This window comes from Lycium barbarum, chromosome 8 (assembly GCF_019175385.1).
Source record: "Lycium barbarum isolate Lr01 chromosome 8, ASM1917538v2, whole genome shotgun sequence".
Lineage (NCBI taxonomy): Eukaryota > Viridiplantae > Streptophyta > Magnoliopsida > Solanales > Solanaceae > Lycium > Lycium barbarum.
The window spans coordinates 830,332-850,451 of NC_083344.1; the positions used below are offsets into that span (position 1 = coordinate 830,332).

At 35.0% G+C, this 20,120-nt stretch overlaps 2 protein-coding genes across 2 annotated transcripts; both read right to left on the reverse strand.

The window, feature by feature from the left end:
• Positions 1–2,957: 2,957 nt before the first annotated feature.
• On the reverse strand, positions 2,958–4,232 carry LOC132604909 (protein FANTASTIC FOUR 3-like). The gene has a single exon (XM_060318265.1). It carries the CDS (start codon positions 3,890–3,892, stop codon positions 3,128–3,130), a length of 765 nt encoding a protein of 254 aa, XP_060174248.1. The 5' UTR covers positions 3,893–4,232; the 3' UTR covers positions 2,958–3,127.
• An 11,436-nt stretch (positions 4,233–15,668) lies between these two features.
• Positions 15,669–17,772, reverse strand: LOC132606018 (uncharacterized). The gene is made up of 4 exons (XM_060319317.1): positions 17,210–17,772; positions 16,575–17,127; positions 16,410–16,523; positions 15,669–16,328 (listed from the first exon to the last, which is right to left on the reverse strand). The coding sequence occupies exons 1-4, from the start codon at positions 17,770–17,772 to the stop codon at positions 15,669–15,671; spliced, it is 1,890 nt and encodes a 629-aa protein (XP_060175300.1).
• Positions 17,773–20,120: the final 2,348 nt, after the last annotated feature.

A 20,120-nucleotide genomic window follows, 5' to 3' on the forward strand; every position in this document is an offset into this window, starting at 1 on the left:
CAACGCTAAATTACTCATTTAAGCTTTACTTAGAAGATTTTATAGCCACCCAAATATTAAGTCATATTTAAGACCACAAGTTTTCAAAAGTTTTATAGCCCCACAAATGTAATGACATACATTTAATATCACTTTTAAAAATTTCAATTTTTTTCTTAAATGTCGGGTTGGTCCGACAGATTAGAGTTAAACACTTACACTCGAGAAAAAAAGTCAATCATCATATAATATAATTTAGCAATATATGATTTACTGAAGATAATCATTATATAATTTTAGCATATGCATGTCAACCAATGTTACATGTATGTGTGCGTAAAACTCAAATTTAACAAAGTTAAATACATTACCTTAGTTAGGTAATTCATATTTATTTTTGCCCACCAATTTTTTGCAAATAAGTACTAAGAAGCAAAGAATGAATGAATGTAGTTTATCTTTTACAGTTGTAAAAATAAGAGATACATATAACTAAGTAATCATATTTGTATCAATGTAAATGACGTTTATATCCAAATTTCTTTTATTATTTTTCATGAAATTGCTTAATATTCTAAGAGGAGAAAATATGCATTCCAAAAAGGAAAAGGACTTTCCCTTCTTATTAGAGGAGAAATTGCTTAATTTCTTACAATTTTGTATTCTTGCTACCATTAAGGGGTTAAGTTCCAACACAATACTAAATGCTAAAGATAAAAGAAATACCCCTAAAAATAATTTAATTGCCAAGAAACATACATGTTGAACATATTCATGTTCTCTTAATAAATTCGTGTTTCTTGGGTTATAAGGCATATTTTTCAAAAAAAATAAAATAGTTTATCTATGTTTGAGATAAAGAGTCTAGGGCTCTGCACGAGCCCAAACACAGATGAAAATTAAGGCGAAAAAATAATTTCATGATCTTTTCTAATAAAATCAAATGTTGATGTTTAAAAAATAAATTAAGTATGATTGAGAAGTTGCACTTTCTTAGAACTGAATTATTTCTAATCCTCGGAAATGTTACTCCTTTTTATTAGAGCTCTAGATAAAGAATTATTAGTTTTAAATAAATCCATTTAAGATAATTTGATTAATTTGGGATAAAAGAGAACAATGATGAAATGGTAAAATTTTTGTGGAGCCCACATGGTGATGATATCTGTTGCCAGCAACGTGTGAAGTGAAAGCTTTCTCGTGGTGGGGCTCACGTGTAAGAAAGTATAAACTATAGTAGTACCTTTTTTACCATAAGGGAAAAGGTACATGCTCTTTAACATTCAGTACAACACAAGTTATGCATGAAAATTATGTAATACCGTAAATGCCCGAACGGACGACGAAGCATGGGTGCAAACACATGCTTCTATATAGTTTAAATAAATGTTATTGAAATGAATTTAAGTTTTATTCGTTGACGATACATAGCAGTTAAATATTTAGGGGTCGTTTGGTTTAAGGACTCATTAGTCCCGGGATTATAATCCCGGGACTAATTTATCCCATCTATTGGGATTATTTTATACCATCTAAAAGATGGTATAAAATAATCCCAGTATAAGTGGGTTAAGAAGGTATAAGTTGGGTTATCCCAGCACTAATTTTTATACCATGTTTGGTACAAGGTATAAATTTATCCCAGTACTAATTTATACCTTATACCAAACATGGTATAAAAATTGGTGCTGAGATAACCCACCTTATACCTTAAACCAAACGACCCCTTATAGAATGGGGTCATTCAAAAGGTAATTGCAATACAGATGATTTTATGTAATAAGCATTACATTAATTAATAATCAAACATAATTAATAAGTAACATGTTATAATAAGTTAGATTATAATAATAATAATAATGTAAGATATTTTTTACACAATATTCATATCTTAAAGCTCCCCAACACCATTGCAGGACACTTAATTTGTTGCACAACCACATTGAGTGAAGGATGGTTAATTGAATATCTCTCGTAGAAAAATTACATTGCTATGTTAAGAATTAATTTTTGTATATGTATATTAAACTTTAAACATCTTTAACGAAATTTCCAAAACGTATATACCAGCCATATAAGCACATGGACATGGGATATTTTCTCATCAATTTTGGTGTGAGTCCAAGGTAGTCTAGCCAATGATAGTTACCGGTCATACGTACATCTAGTACAACAGTCCACTTGCATGAGCCATGTTGACATTGTAATAAGCTGCCATATATATTTGAGTTTACGACCGTGCACTGTCGACAGAAAAAAGATAATCGGATCACTTAAAAGGTAATTGAAAGTAATTCGATTAAGTAAGCTTTCATTGATAACCTACCACTATATAGATGTTAAGTAACTTGTTAGAACGTGTTAAATTGTGTAAAAATTGATTACACTGTCAGTACATACAACTTGAGTACTATACGTTTTAGCAAATTTCCGAGTTGTTCCTATATTGGGAATAAATCGTTGCCGGATTATTCATTCCGGCTTCAAATATTAGTCATTTTGACGGAGAATTTGTTTCAAATATTTAAAGTTTTAGAAATATTAGAAGCCTGTATAGCTTTCTTTTTCAAGGGATTAATGCCACTTGCTGTGGCAAGAACTTTTCCGTTCCCAATGATAAACACATGCAACAATATAAGTAGTGGATGAATGTGACCCTTTGACATTGATGAGACTTTGGAACATTTCAACCCAACCCCTCACACATTTAGTGGCGGATTTAACTATGCATTCGACATAATCTAAAATTTAAGACTAGAAACATGTATATATGTGCAAAATATAAGTATGAATAGATTAAGATATACATTTTCAAACTCAAATACTCAACTTCAACTCCAATACGTTTAAATTCTAAATCCGTCACCGCTCCCAACCTTGATCATAGTAGTAGATCAAGTTGTACTAACAGTTATAATTCATATCCAATGGAAAGTTGAGAGACATTGCATATTATACAACTAGGAAAGAAAAATGTCTGAGCATGTTGAATTTTACGTCAATGATAACCATAATAACTACCACGTACAAAATCTACTCAGAAAAACAAATATAAAAGATATATGTGCAACAATGCAAGTTGATCTGAACATCACCGCTACATGTCATATATTCTTGTTGCCAAATTTGCAAAGGGAAAGCAATTATTTTAGGAAATGGCCACCCAAAATTGGCCCCAGTCTGAAATCCCTTTACTTCTACTTCGACTTTTTTCTGTGCACCTTCTTGGTCTTGGAACCCCAATTTCACTTCTTAATTTTGTGCAACTATTTGCCTCTTTCCAATAACCATCACCAGCTTCTTCAACATTTTCAACTTCAGTAATTTGTTCAACTTTATCTTGTACATAACTAGTACTGTCATTTTTCAGGCTAGTAAGACCTCCTTTTAACCAAGAAAGTCTGAGCGTGTCATTTGCACGCTCAGCTTGGAAATAAGAGCTGCAAGCAGAGATGCTTACAGCTCTTAAAACTAAACGACCGCCTTCACGATGAGATTTTACTCGAACCCTTTCCATTCCACTGATTGATGTCAATGGAGGCGGAAAATTCACCGTCTTCTTTATTCTTTTCTTGAATTCTCGACATTTTGATCGTTGAACGCCACGAGAAATGTCTCTTTCATCCATGATTTCGTTAAAATGACTACCTGACTCGCTTCCTAAGATCTCCGTGCACATGTTCAAGCTTCTCGTGCTCATAACGGATGAAGATAGCTTCGTTGAGGGGTGAATGTAGATGGCGTTTTCTTTATTATCGGGTTGATAATTGTAGGAAGTAGGGTTGTTGAGGATTTGCATGAAGCTCCAGTTATCTTGTGGAGAAATTTTTGATATGGGAGGAGACATTTTGTTCATTAGAACATGTGGTTCAAGAATTTGAGGGTCTAGGCAAGATTGCAGCCCTTGAGACATAGTGCAAGTTGAGGTCAATTTGTTGTTTTACAACAATTTGGTTTAAAAAACAGAACAAGAAACAGGGGGAAAACAGAGAATTTTTCTGGTTTTCACTTGAAAAATGTGCAATTTTTGGGTGTTCAGAAAATAATGAGCTTAAAATGAGGATTTTTTTAATAACTTGTAGGAGCTATGTCTGGTTATAAATGCAATGCAGGATAGAGTTTCTATTCAAATCTCTATCTACTTCAGCACGATGCACTAAGGACAAGTGAAAGTAGCACGATAAGAGCAATGATAATTCGATATAAGGTAGGATGTGACTAATAGAAGGATAGGACATGAAAGAGAAGTGGAGGGTGCAAGCTTGAATTTATAGAAGTAAAAAGCTACCACTTGAGGCTTTTTTTTGGGGGGGGAGGGGGGTGGGGGGAAGGGGGTCCTATAGTCGATGCAGAATCGAAACTTGTACTATTGAACTTATTGCACTTTTACAATTATGAATTCAGAATTTAATATTTATTAAAATTTTATTAATATATATACATTATGTATCAAAATTACTGAATTTGATTGAATTCATAACATCCACTCGGGAGTTGAGGGTTCTTTATTTGCAAGGAGAAGCAGCAAAAGTATTGATGCCACTAGAAATATTCAGCTTTTTGTTCTACCACACATTATAATGAGGAAAGGAACAAGAAAAAGTTAAAGAAAGTGGGAGGCTAGAATGATTTGAAATGGTTTCTTTGTTTCTTTCATTTTCCTTTTTTCTTGAATTGGTAGAACTCATTGATTTTTGCCTGGTTTTGATAGTTAAAATTTGGTAGGTAAGTTTTAAAAAATGTGTGGGTTGGTCGATTCTCTTTGTCCATACAAAAATGAGCCAACAAAATGTGATTTTTTTCTGTAAGCTTTTTTTTGCCCCTTCTCATTAGTCCTTTTCAACTTCAAATTACGACCCCACTTTTTGTCTTTCTCCTTGGACCATACTCAATACCTAGAATCACTCGTAGATCTTCGTGGGGAATTTCAGAAGTGAGAAAATCAAATTAAAGATCTTTTCATGATTAATATTGCACTTCATATTTCACGCTTACGGAGACGAATTCATAATTTAAATAATCACTTACTACTCCTTAAATAATATGAGACGTGAACTTGATGCAAAAATTATTCTTATTATTATTCAACTCAAAAATATCTGTGTGCGCGCGTGTAATTGACTCACTTCCCCTATAGGGTCCAACTGCCCATGCGATCTTAAGTTCGAGGTAGGTTTAAAATAGTCTCTAAAATATATTCATGAAAAAGTTTGATGCATTAAGTTTGCTAAAAGTAAGCACTTTTGATTTATGTCAAAGTTTTAACAAAATCTAGCTGTTAGATTTAATTGGAACCGTGCAAAAGAAAAAACAATAGAGCAGGAAGCCAGGAGCTCAGGTTTGGAGGTGCAGTTTTCGAAGTTTCTGTATTTTCTAGCAGGTTATAAAATTATGTTTATTATAAATATTTACTTGTTACTATAACTTTAACCTAATTGTGTTAAAAAAAAATGTCAGCACATAAAAATTGATACTTTTTTTTTGTCTGCCATTATTATAAATGAAAAGAAATGTAAAAAATTGCAAAGATTGCAGTAGATTGGGAATCAATCAAAAGTTTGAAATGTCTTTTAGAAAGTTGATTCAATAAAGAACGATATATACCACTAATGCTATATGTGATTAGTAAGTAGTATGTAGAGTCCGGAGCCTAAAGGGAATAAAAATACACGGTATAAACTAAAAGGGGGTAGCCTTTTATTTACAGACCAAAACGGATATAACGTGTACCAGTCCACGTTATACTCCAATTTTTTTTCAACTGTCAGACTGATCACGGAAAAATAAAAAAATTAAAAGGTATAACGTGGACTGATCCACGTTATACAAAATTATTTGTATAATGTGGACTGATCCACCACGTTATATCTCTAAAGTTTTTTTTTTTTTTTTGCTTTTGCATAGCGCAGTAAAATACTGCGCTATAGCGAGCACTAAAAAAAATTTGGTAAACTTTTTTTTTGCAACACTTAGTGTGTTTTTTCATACTTTGACCAATGACTAGTCGTGTGTGAAGATTCTGAAACGTCAATATTTTATATAAAACCTGATATTTTTTCTGCGTACAATAATGTAGGCTCAATACATCAAGGATACGTAGACGTTCGAATCGTCATTTTAGGGGTTGAAAAGGTGCCCGAAGTAAGTTTTGTTTGAAAAAACTTAGTGTTTGACCGTAAGGTTATTTTAGTCAATTTTATATGTCGAAAAAATTAGTCAGCTTTATTTTCAAAAATTGAAACCGCAGAAGTGAAATTGACATTCACAGCTACATTACCCTGGGTTTTTTGTTGAAATCTACTGCGTATCATCATCTTATAAGTAACTAAAACTGAAAATTTCAGGCCACTTTGGGGGAAAATTGAAATTGAATGGAATAAAAGGTTTTTTTTTTAAATCGGCTCGACCAAACCGCCTTGCGGCAGTTTGTCCGCATAGATCTCAAAAAAATACGCAAGTTAAAAAAAGAGAGGGTAAAACGGACGTCCGAGCACAAAATTATGACCATTTAAAGTTTGACCACTTTACAACTAGTTTTTCTCCCTATATTTTTTAGAATTATATTTATATTCAAAATAAAGTTATGTCGTGATTAAAAAATAACACGCTTAAATCAAAACTTTAAAAAATAAAACACTTAAACCTTAAACAAAACTTACTTCGGGTACCTTTTCAACCCCTAAAATGACTATCCGAACGTCTACGTATCTTTGATGTATTGAGCCTACATTATTGTACGCAGAAAAAATATCAGGTTCTATATAAAATATTGACGTTTTGGAGTCTTCACACACGACTAATCATTGGTCAAAGTATGAAAAAACACACTAAGTGTTGCAAAAAAAAAAAAAGTTTACCAAATTTTTTTTTAGTGCTCACAAAAAAAAAAAAAAAAACTTTAGAGGTATAACGTGGACTGATCCACGTTATACAAAATTATTTTTATAACGTGGATCAATCCACGTTATACCTTTTAATTTTATTTTATTTTCGCGATCAATCTGATAGTTGAAAAAAAAAAAATTGGGGTATAACGTGGACTGGTACATGTTATACCCGTTTTGGTCTGTAAATAAAAGGCTACCCCTTTTGGTTTATACCGTGTATTTTTATACCCTTTAAGCTCCGGACTCTAGTATGTAACATTAGCAAATAGTAATAATCAGGCTACTAGCTTTTTATTCTTGTAGTATTTTGATTCGTATGTGGTCCGAATTATGTTTTGTCAGCATCCATAATATATAAACTGTAGAAAGTCACAAGGATTGGTCACAATTCACAATTCACAATATATTATGTCACATACTTTTGATGACTTAAATAATTTGTTACTCATATTTTAACAATAGAAGAATACTTCTAAGCCACTGTGGCTAATTACCAATCGCTTTATGATTTAGCATTTATTATTCCTTTTTAATTTGAGAGAATCACAAAAAGGTAGCCACCAAATGACCAAATTAATTGAAGAAAATTATATGCGCTAATTAAATTATAACCCTTATGCACATGCATTGGAAGTCAATCCAACGTCATTTTTGGCTCTTTCGCAAATGAATTGAAACATAATTTAAGGTTGTCCTTGTCATTAAGCACTTACGCCTAGTCATATTTCTTTTCATCCTATTAATTCTTGCGTTTGTTGAACTAATGAGGATTTGGGATTTAATAGGCGTTTGCATATGAATTTGGTGATGTTTGAAAAAAATAGTATTTGAAGTTTAGTTGAATAAATGGAAAATTGAAGTTGAATGATATGCATTTGTTATATGCCAAAAAAGTTGGAGTGGTGGATTAGTCATTTCCCTAATCGATTAGAAGTGGCTAGCCAAGCAATACAGTTAGTTTCAAGTCGTGGAAAAGTTGAGAAGATATTTCTTAGCTTGAGTTTTAATACATGATTGTATCATTGATTGGATTCATTTATTGAAATAACAATTACATTTCCCGTCTATATTCTCTCTTTTCAAAGTTCATACTGTAAGAATTTTCATGTTCAATAGATTGTAGAACTTAAAACAATCTAATACAAATCCTAACATTATTTCAGAATCGTAGAACTTAATGATTTTCACATAAACATACAATAACGGTATTTCAGTCAAGAAACATACCCGAGTCGGCCATAGCTTTCTTCTTGACTGGAATTAAGCGGAAGCAATTAATCTTGTATCTTGTGAAAAACCCAGTTTCTTTCAGAATAAGTATGGATGGAGTTACGCTATTCTACTTAAAGGCAGAGAGAGGACCAGCAGTTAATTAACACATTAATCTCACTTCCCATCAAAGTGGGGTAGTGGAAAGTTTTATCTGAAACAACTTCCCTACAACCAATAGGATTTTAGCAATTATATTATTTACTAAACCAAAATATAATATAGCCACGTGGGACAAAAACTTACATTCTCCCACTTGGCACACGTGTCATTATTAACTTAATGGTTTAATAAAGTTTTCAATCATTATGTGCACAATAAGATGCTAAATCCTTCTTTCATTGGAACCAACATTCGTTGTTATTGAATAAATCAACTAATATGAGTCATGGCGGTTATACATTCCTTTATTCGATATAGTCCCTTCCATGTACTACAATATTAGTCTATTACCCAATACAACCTTTACAACTACATAATGGTCCACCAATAATGCTTAGAATACTTGATCTAAGCCAGAACCTGTCATCATCATTCTCAACATTATGTATACAGGAGAAAGCAGGTAACAACAGAAACATATATATAAATGAGCTCAAAGTGTCAATTTTATAAACACAATAAGGTCTTTATATAAAGTCATTCATTGCCATCGATATGGCCCATACTTTTAACATGTTCAACAAATGTTTTGGGTATGTTCAATTGACACTTTATATTTCTGGACTTCTTCTTTAACCGAAAAGTATTTCAATTCCATATGCTTAGCACCCTTTGAATTCTTGTCGTTTTTAGAGAAGAAGACTGCTGCAGAGTTATCACAATAAAGTTTCAACGGCCCGGCAATACTGTCGACTAGTCCAAGTCCTGAAATAAAGTTCCGCAGCCAATTAGCTTGAACTGTGGCCTCAAAGCATGCCATAAACTCAACTTCCATAGTGGATGCAGCTATAACAGACTGCTTCACACTTTTCCACGATATTGCTCCTCCAGCTAACAGGAACAAATAACCAAATGTGGATTTTCTTATGTCCACACAACCAGCATAATCTGAATCTGAATATCCAACAACATCAAGATGATCAGATCTTCTACAAGTGAGCATATAATCTTTCGTTCCTTGCAAGTATCGCAACACTTTCTTTGCGGTCTTCCAGTGGTCCATTCCTGGATTACTTTGATATCGGCCTAGCATCCCAACAACAAAACTGATGTCTAGTCTCGTACATGTCTGGGCATACATTAAGCTCCCAACTATTGATGCATAAGGAATATCTTTCATTTGCTTTTGTTCCAATTCATTCTTTGGACATTTATTGAGACTAAATTTATCTCCTTTATTAATTGGAACGGGACTTGATGAGCATTTTTCCATTCTAAATCTATCCAACACTTTATTAATATAGGCTTTTTGAGACAACCCCAACAATCCTTGTGATCTATCCCGGAATATTTCTATCCCAATCACACAGGATGCCTCTCTCATATCTTTCATTTCAAAGTTGTTAGAGAGAAATTTCTTGGTGTCGTGCAACAAACCAAGATCATTAGTAGCAAGCAAGATGTCATCAACATACAAGACTAACATAATAAACTTACTCCCACTGACCTTCAGATATATACGCCGATCAACAGTGTTTTCCTTAAATCCAAAGATGATAATAGTTTTATTAAACGTAAGATACCATTGTCGGGAAGCTTGTTTAAGTCCGTATATTTATTTCTTAGGTTTACACACCATGTGTTCCTTTCCTTTAATGGAAAGCCCCTCAGGTTGATCCATATAAACTTCCTCTTCTAAATTCTCATTCAGAAAGGTAGTTTTCACATCCATTTGATGTAGCTCTAAGTCATAATGAGCTACTAAAGCCATTATAATTCTGAGTGAATCTTTTCTAGAGATTGGTGAAAAAGTCTCCTTATAGTCAATGCCATCTTTCTGAGTGAAACCTATGGCAACAAGTCTGGCCTTGTGACGTTCGATGTTTCCATTTGAGTCACGTTTGGTCTTAAAGACCCATTTACACCCGACTCTTTTGCAACCTTCTAGTAATTCAAAAAGGTCCCAAACTTCATTCTGTTCCATAGATTTCAACTCATCTTTCATAGCATCTATCCATTTATTTGAATTATTACTTTCAATGGCTTGTGAAAACGAAACTGGATCATTATCAATTCCCAATTCAATTTCTGACTCGTGTAGATATACCGAGTAATCATCAGAAATAACAGGTCTCTTTTGTCTTTGAGATTTTCTTAATGCTACTTCTTGTGGTTCATCTACTGCAGGTTCATTAATTATGGCTTTATTCTGAATAGCAAGATCATTCATTTGTTGTTCTTGTTGATTGTTAGGCGGTACAACAACTTCAGGAACAACAATTTTAGAAGTGTAGGGTAGATGAATTTGTACCCTAACTTCTTTAATTTCCACATTACATGGTTCTTCACTCCCACTAACTTCACCATTCTTAATGAACCTAGCATTTCCAGTTTCAACTATTCTCGTACTGTGATTAGAACAGTAAAATCTATACCCCTTTGATTTTTCTGGATAACCAATGAAGAAACCACTGATTGTTCTTGAATCCAGTTTCGTTTCATGTGGGTTGTAAACTCTAACTTCTGTCGGGCAACCCCCAACATGCAGGTGCCTCAAACTAGGTTTCCTACCAGTCCACAGTTCAAAAGGTGTCTTTGGAACTGCTTTACTAGGAACCCTATTTAGTAAATAAATGGCAGTCCTTAAAGCATACATCCACAACGAAACGGGTAAAGATGAATTACTTAACATGCTCCTAACCATATCCATTAATGTACGATAACGCCTTTCTGCTACACCATTTTATTGTGGTGTGCCAGGCATTGTGTATTGAGCACATATGCCACGCTTTTCAAGGAATTTAGCAAATGGACCAGGGTGTTGTCCAGTTTCATCATATCTTCCATAATACTCACCACCTCTGTCTGACCTGATTATTTTCACTTTTCTGTCTAGTTGTCTTTCAACCTCATTAATAAATACCTCAACGACATTTACAGCTTGAGATTTTTCATGCAACAAATAGACATATCTATAACGTGAAAAATCATCAATAAAGGTGATAAAGTATTTTTCCTTACTGAAAGATGCAACATCAAAAGGACCACATATATCAGTGTGTGTAATTTCAAGAAGTTGTGTGCTTCTTGTGGCTCCTTTCTTTGTGTGTCTTGTTTGTTTTCCTTTAATACAATCAACACAAATATTAAGGTCTGTAAAATCCAAATCTGGAAGGATTTCTTTCTTAACTAATCTTTCCAGTCTTTCTTTGGATATGTGACCTAAACATTTATGCCACAGGTAAGCAAATTGTTCATTCACCAAACTTTGTTTGGTTCCAACATTATGATGCAGAGTTAAGAGTGTTTCGGCAAACAAATTATCAAGATTCAGTTTGTATAAGCTATCACAAAGAATACCAGTACCAATGAGACGATTATGCTTAAACAAACTAAAACATCCATTACCGAAATTAAAAGAGTATCCAGTCTTATCCAACTTAGGTAAAGAACCTAAATTTCTCGAAAGAGAAGGTACATAACAAGTTTCAAATAAGTCTAAGTGATGGCCAGCATCTAGGATCAAACGATAAGTCCCGATAGCTTCAACTGGAGCCTTCACTTTATTCCCCATGTACACATATCTTTCATTCTTGTTTATGATCTGTGTTATAAGGAATCCCTGCATCGTATTAGAAACATGAACAATGCAAGCAGAGTCAAGCCACCAAGTATTATAAGGAACTTCAGTTAAATTTGATTCGAGACATGCAAAAGCACTAGGCTCACCTTTCTTCTCGAACCATGCATTACGTTTCTGGCAATCTTTCTGAAAGTGTCCAGGTTTTCCACAGAAACGACACTTATCATTCTTGTGTTCCTTCTTACGTACTTGAGAGGAGGACTCATTAACATTATGTTGCCTCTGTTTCCCCTTAACATGTTTCTTTCCTTTCTTACCAGCTCCTTGATAACTTACAAGGTTAATAGAGTGGATTCCTTGATTCTTCATTCTTGTTTCCTCCTGAACCAACATTCCGTGCAATTCATGCACTTTCCATTTGTCTTTCATGGTGTTGTAGTTCATTTGGAAAGGACCATACTCAGACGGTAATGAGTTGATGATGAATTGTACAAGGAAATTTTCATCCACTTCCATTCCCAAAGTCTTAAGTCTTGCTGCTATGTTTGTCATTTCAATAACATGCTCATGCATGGTACGTGACCATCAAACTTCATGGTGGTCAAAGTACCCATTAGTGTCCCAGAAAGAGACTTATTAGCAGTTTGGGAGCATTCTTCCACAAGTTTCAAAAGTTCTTTAGCACTTTCAGTTTTGGGAAGAGTAGTGTTAATGTTGCCCGCAATATTCATTCGCATAAACATTAGGCCTAATCTGTTAGACCGGTCCCGGTGCTTATAATAGGACTTTTCTTCAGCACTGCTAGTTTCAGTAATAGCAGTTGGCTTCTCAGTATAAAGTGCAACATCAAGATCTAAAACTCCGAGATGGAATTTGATTTGTTCGCACCAATCTGAGAAGTTAATTCCATTAAAGGTCATAACAAAGGCAGAGTGCGAATGAAGAGCAAATGCTACAAATTAAACATGCTCATTCGTTAATGCTTTGAGTTACAAATTTAAACACATTTTCAGATTTAGAAATAATTTCTTGTAGACTTAAGTGTACTTTGATGCTCACCTTTGGGCAGAACATCAAAATACTAACTTTAAACATAATGATGCTTAAATATGAACTTAACATAATTTGATAATTTATTAATATAACAATTAGTAATATTTATTATCTTTGGATAAATAAATAAAACTAACGGCACATCGAAACTATCACTTTAATGTTTAATGATTATAAGAACAAACGACCAACCTTTGGGCAATCCATAAATGTCTTATAATCAAAAAACTTCAATTTACCCATAAGTGTTATATCGGTTATAAGCATCTAGATTAATGGGCAATTAAATCTAAATTTAATCATTATTTTTGGAATTAATTATTCATAAAGATTCGACCACTTTGGTGATTAACGAGTCATATTCAAGCATTAACTCCAGTATTATTGTATTACTTATAGAAAGTAGCCCTTAGTTCGACATATTACCGAGATAAGAACAAAATTATGGAGAAATATTGCTATTATAATTTCTGGAAGTTAGCATAATGGATTGATGGCCACTCAAGATCAAAGAGTTTAATTCATTATTTTGACCAGAATCTAAAATATGAATTTATAATAATTTGACTTATCAAACATAAACCAAAAGTTACTTGGTTCAGTGACTCATAGGCCATCGATTAACTTTATGATGTAGAGACTAGTTTCAAAGCTTCATTACTTTTCAAGTCTAAAACTTTTCTACACCGCACACACCCACTAATACATATAATAACAATAGTTTTCATGGGCATGCATATGAAGGAAAAATATATATGATCCTCAAGTTTTTTGGTAATCAATGTGAAATTATTACCATAGACAAACAAAGATAATACACTTAAAGAGCACCTAGTATCACAGCCACCTCTATGAAAGCTGCTATGATTTCCTAGGCCTCAAAGACATCAAAACAACTAATTACATAATCTTTGAAGTAGACTAGCACACCTAACAACTCTTTTTGTATCCAAAATCCCCTCAACTCTGTGTCGAATCTCCTTTTGTATCTGCTCAACAATGAAACTTGTATTTATACTTACATTTCTGAACTGCTTCCTGTTCCTAGCTTGCCATATATGATATATCATGGCTCCCCATATACCTGTGATCAACTCTTTCTTCAGTTGGCTCCATTATCTCCTCTTGATCCATTTTATTGTTTGTTTTACTCCATTTTGCTACATTTGTACACCCGACCATGCTACTAACTTGTTCCTAACTTCCATTGTCCATGAACACTCAGCAAACAAGTGTCGTTGAGTTTCCAGTATTCCTTCTTCACACAACCAACATGTTTCATCATCAACTGGTATATGCAATCTGAGTAATCTCTCCTTCGTTAGTAACCTTTCTTGGTTTGCTGCCATACAATAAACCTCTGCTTAGGTAACATTACTTTAGTCCATACCAAATCAACCTCCTGCATTTTCCTCAGGCTTCCTAACATTGCATTGTAGCTCATTGTAACCGAGTAAGTGCCCTTTGGAGTTAACATGTATCTCCCATTTTGGTACTAGTTTTGCATCATTATTTTGATGGAATTCAGTTTTTTCCAATACCAGCTACAGTCTTCTGGCGATATGTGATTCCATATGGTTACATCTTGCTTCATATACAACCCATGAACCCACTTCACCCATCCTTCTTCATTGCAAGTTGCCACAATAGCTTACCTACAGATGCCACATTCCATTGCCTACAACTCTTAATATTTAACCATCCAAAATTTTTTTGGAACACAAATTTGCTCCCATGCTACCAATTTGATCTTTCTGTGCTCTTCTGAACGACCCCATAGATAGTCTCTGCATTTCTTGTCCACCTCTTTAAGCACACTCTGTGGAAGGACAAAGATGGATCCCCAGAAATTATAAATGGAAAACAACACTGCATTGATTATTTACAACCTTCCAGCATAAGATAGGTGCTTAGAGTAAGCTGTAATTATCCTGTCTGTGATCTTATCAAACAATTGGTGACAGTCCATTTTGCACTATTTCTTTGAAGAGAGAGGAAATCCCAAATATCTTATTGGTAGGGTTCCACTAGTAAATCCTCTATACGATAGAATTTCCTGCTTCTTTGCATCATCCATTCCAGCCAAAAATATATTGGTTTTCTCCACATTTGCAACCAGCCCTGTCACACTACTAAAGTGCCTCAAAGTCTCCATTACCCTCCTAATTAAACTTATCTCACCTTTGCAGAAGATCATTAGGTCATCCGCAAAGATAAGATGTGTCAATTTGAGATGTTTGCACATAGGGTGAAAATGGAAATCAGGCAGTTCACTCATTCATTTAAGTGTTCTTGTAAGGTCTTCCATTACTGATACAGAAATCAATGGGGAAATGGGGTCACCTTGCCTTAGACCCCTTCCCCCTTCAAAATAACCATGTCCATCTCCATTAACCTTCACTGAGAACTTGGTTGACGTGATGCAAGTCATCAATAAATGAGTGAATTGCTCAGGAAACCCATAGCCAATCAATGCGTCCTCAACAAAATCCAAACTAACCATGTCATATGCTTTCCGTAAGTCTATATTCATTAGGAATTTAGGTGTGGTATTCCTGGTGTAATGTCTCATTAGATCATGACAAATGAGAATATAGTGAGTTAATGATCTTCCTTCCACAAATGCCCCTTCATTTTCTGCTACCAGAACTGTCAGTACCTTTCTCAACCTTACACACAATACCTTGGAGATACATTTATATAACACATTGCAACATGAAATTGTCCTAAACTGGCTGGCCATTTGTGGTATTGGAACTTTAGGAATTAGAGCTATCATGGTTGCATTTATCTGCTTAAAGCAACTTCCCATTGTTCAAGAACTCTAGGATCGCATCAGTCACATCTGGTCCTACAATTTTCCAAGCATTCTTAAAAAAGTCGCTCCCATATCCATCTGGTCTAGGGCACTTTGTTCCATTTATGCTAAACATTGCATCTTTGATATCTTTGATACTGTATTGTCTCATTAAGTCTAGCTGCTGCTCAACTGACAAAGTACGCCCATTCCTCACAAAACTCCTAAATGCTTTTGTTCTCTCCCTTTCCTTTGTTCCCAGCAGCACCTTGTAGTAATCCACAAAGACATTTGCAACTGCATCTGGTTCAGTCTGTAACACATCATTCTTGTCCCTTATCTGAGTGACAACTTGTTGCATCTTCTTATGTTTTATAATAGAATAGAAATATCTTGTATTGCCATCCCCTAGTTTTATCCATGTTGCCTTACTCCTTTGTTGAAGAAACACCTCTGCCAAATGCGATGATCTTCTGAACTTTTGACACTGGTCCTTTTCTTGTTTCTGCAGATCATGATCACTCGGATTCCTCTGCAGTTCAATTTGAACTTGTCTCAGTATTTCCCTATCCTCATCTGCCTCCGAGATTATGTTCCTAAAGTGTTTTTTATTCATCTCCTTGAGCCCCTTCTTTAGTTTCTTCAACTTCCTCACTACCTGCAGCATTTTGCAGCCTATTTCAGGTGCATCCTATACCTCCTTAACTATCTCCAGGAAACATGGGTGGGTGGACCAAACATTACAGTATTTAAAGGGTTTGTTCCTTCGTGGTCTAGCCAGTAATGGTTCTACTTTTACTGGTGTATGGTCACTTATTCCTTCTGGTAAGAACTTTGCTATGTAATTTGGCAGCTGCATCAACCATTGGTTGTTGACAAATACCCAGTCAATTTTTTAGAATACCCTATTATTCCCTTGTTTGTCATTCCATGTGAATCTACTTCCTTTTGGAGGAAGTTCTATTAGTTCACAATCTTCTATACATTGTTGGAAGTCCATCACTTCAGTCACAGATACTTGAGATCCTCCAATCCTGTCTGTCCTATTCAAAATTGAGTTGAAATCTCCCATAATGATCCATGGGCAGTTACATCTTCTACTAACATCTTCCATATACCTCCATAATTCCTTCCTTTCCTTCCTGGTGTTGTAAGCATAGACCACAGTCAGGTAGAAAGGTACATTAATTGTGTTACTAGTCACTTGGCATGTAATAGCCTGGGCATTTCCACTTATCTGGTGCACTTGATAGAGGCCTGGTCTCCAAGTTAACCAAACTCTACCATTATAATGGTGATTTAGATTGGTAACATAATTCCAACCACTAAACATACTCCTAGCCACCTGTTCTACTTGATTTGCTTTCACTTTTGTCTCCAACAACCCTACTATTCCTACATTTTCTTTATTGCAAAGGATTTTTATTTCCTTTTGCTTATTAGGCCCATTCAGGCCTCTAACATTCCAGCAGATTAGACTATCCATTATCTGAGGAAGGTTTTGAATGTCCTCCCTCAATTCTACCTTGTTGATATTGCCTTTTCTCACTTGGTCCTGGCATTGCCAATGGTTGAAAGGTATTTTGTGCTTGTGTTTGCTTAGTTCCCAGTTGTCTATTTGGTGGTCTATTGGGATTCAGTGGGGTGACCCAAGCTGTGTTGTTGTTTCCTTGCTTGGTTTGTGTCTGAGTTTTGTCAGTATTCCTCATCACATTTGGTGTCTTTGTCACTTCATCCTGTGTAATCCCTTGTGTACTGGTCTTTGGAAACTGATCACTGGCTGTCCCTTTGTTCTTTCCTCTGTCATCAGCTGGTTTTGTTTGTTCTGTTTGCCTCTCAGTTGCTTGTTGTGCTTGTTTTTCTTGCCTCTCAGTTTGAGGCACTGGTGGCTTTTTCTTCCTACATTCTCCCTCACCATGACCAAACTTTTGGCAACACTTAAAAAGTGTTGGTTTCCAATCATACTGCACTTTTTGCTCCACCATATTTCCCCTTTCATTCAAGAATCTCACCTTTTCTGGAAGAGGAGAATCAATATCCACCTCTACAAGTAGTCTAGCAAAGTTTAAGCCCCTCTTCTTCTCAGTATTTTGATCCACCATAAGTGGCTTACCCACCAAGCTACCAATCTTGCTAAGCCCTTTAGCACTCTAGTACTTAAAATCTAACCCCGGTAATTTCACCCAAATAGGCACAGTGTATAGTTTTTCTCTAGAAAATTCCATATCTGGATTCCATGCTTTGACAATGAAGGGTTTATTGTCAAAGTGGAATATGCCCCCTTATAACAACTCATTTTTCCCCTCAGCAGTTTCAAACCTTACCAATAATATTCCATTTTTCAGCATCGACACCTTATTAATCCCATGTTTTGCCCATAATCTGTGAGCATAACCATTAAGTACCGAAAATGGGGGATGAGCCCCTAGTATGTAATAGACTATAGAGTTCTGCCAATAAGCAATTTCCGAGCTAATATCCTCTTCCTCAATTTCGCAAACAGAGAACTCCCCATGGACTTGAGGAGCTATGTAGTTCAGCTTAAATCCAGCATTGGATATTTTGGTGATATCAAAATTATCCCACACTGTCGGTTTCTTCCCCAATTCTGGCTCTGTTTCCACTTCGTTAGCCCATGACCCGTTCCCATTTCCAGTCGATGCTTGAAGCACTATCCAATCTGCTTGCGATGGATTTGTTGCAGCTCCATTGATCGATGGAGTGTTTGTGTGCACCCCCGCAATTTCAGTTCCCTGTACTTCAATTTCTCCATTATTCCTTACATCTGGTGTTCCCTTAGATGTGGTAGCCTCTTGTGATTCACCCCCTGTTCTTTCGAACCCTATGATTCCTTCTTCTTCTGCTGTGCTGCTGCTTGTGCCGCGATTGCCTGAGCTTTCTCGGTGGGGATGCGGCCTCTCTTCCCCATAGTGGCGCAGGTTAAGCTAACTTGCACCTAGAGAGAACACATCCTTCTACAGAATATGAACAGGTCAAGTTCCAACCTTATTTTAACAATAATGCCGAAGCGAACAAGTTCCAACCAATTAAAGAAGTAACTGGCTTCCTTCTGATCATTATCCGTGAACATGCTTAGAGAGTAACTTTACAAGTCTCAGAAAGTTCAGCTATTACTGTTACTCAAGATTGTAAATCCTTAATTACATGATTAGGGTTCACGAAATCAAAAGAAAACTTTTAATCTTTACGGAATATCAATAGTTCCAAAACCTTTGCGCTGATACCATATGTAAGAATTTTCATGTTCAATAGATTGTAGAACTTAAAACAATCTAATACAAATCCTAACATTATTTCAGAATCATAGAACTTAATGATTTTCAAATAAACATACAACAACGGTATTTCAGTCAAGAAATATACCCGAGTCGGCCATAGCTTTCTTCTTGACTGGAATTAAGCGGAAGCAATTAATCTTGTATCTTGTGAAAAAACAGTTTCTCTCCCTTTTCCTTAATGTGTTTCTTTCAGAATAGGTATGGATGGAGTTAGCGCTAATCTATTTAAAGGCAGAGAGAGGACCAGCAGTTAATTAATGCATTAATCCCACTTCCCATCAAAGTGAGGTAGTGGGAAGTTTTATCTGAAACAACTTCCCTACAACCAATAGGATTTTAGCAATTATATTATTTACTAAACCAAAATATAATATAGCCACGTGGGCCAAAAACTTACACATACTTGCAATCTTGTTCAAAAGTCTTTCTGCCATAAATGCTTTAGAGTTTGCATAGCAAATCTCTGTCCAATCTCGTGGACATTTATAAGCTGTAACAACATTTCACTTGAAAAAAATTCAAGTTTCTAATAAAAAAATTACTTGAAAAACTCAACTCAAATTTGACTATAATGTATAGCCAAGCAATATTTTGGAACAAGAAAAACAAGTTGAAAAAAGCAGAAATTTGAATGTCCAAACAGGCCCTTGAGCTCTATGAGTTCATTATTTAAGATTCTTAATGTTGAATTCATTGTATTTTTAAAATTATGAGCTTAGACTTACTAGCTTATGTATAATTTGCCTCGAAATTATTGAGGTCAGATGATTCCGAAGAATACTGCGCCTCCTCTAAACATGCAATGATATCGTAGTTTACACTAACTCCTATTTCCAATGCTTTTCTTTTGTAATATTCAATTCATGAACGTGAGAATTACTATAATCACTACTAGAATCAGAGGTCCACCGACATTCAGTGGAAAATTTGTGTTATAAAACATGATTTTTCCACCTCATTTTCACCGAACTAGCTCACTGGGAAAACGTATGGAGGAAAAAGGTTCTCCCATTGAAACGCTGAGAAACTTCCTAATTTTTCCGGGTGAATAGCCACTGGACATATTTCAGTTGGAAATTTCAATGAGAAAATAGTGATCTTTTGGTTGTGAATGTCTATACTCTTCTTTTCCTCTCCTCTCAACGACAACT

Bases quoted from the DNA above. Each gene is read 5' to 3' on its own strand.
- LOC132604909 (XM_060318265.1), bottom strand. From the start codon at position 3,892: ATGTCTCAAGGGCTGCAATCTTGCCTAGACCCTCAAATTCTTGAACCA.
- LOC132606018 (XM_060319317.1), bottom strand. From the start codon at position 17,772: ATGGTGGATCAAAATACTGAGAAGAAGAGGGGCTTAAACTTTGCTAGA. The intron at 16,524-16,574 runs GTATTCTAAAAA...TGGTTGATGCAG, and splicing joins ACAAACAAGGGAATAATAGG to CTGCCAAATTACATAGCAAA. The intron at 16,329-16,409 runs GTTTGGTCCACC...AAAATGCTGCAG, and splicing joins AACCCTTTAAATACTGTAAT to GTAGTGAGGAAGTTGAAGAA.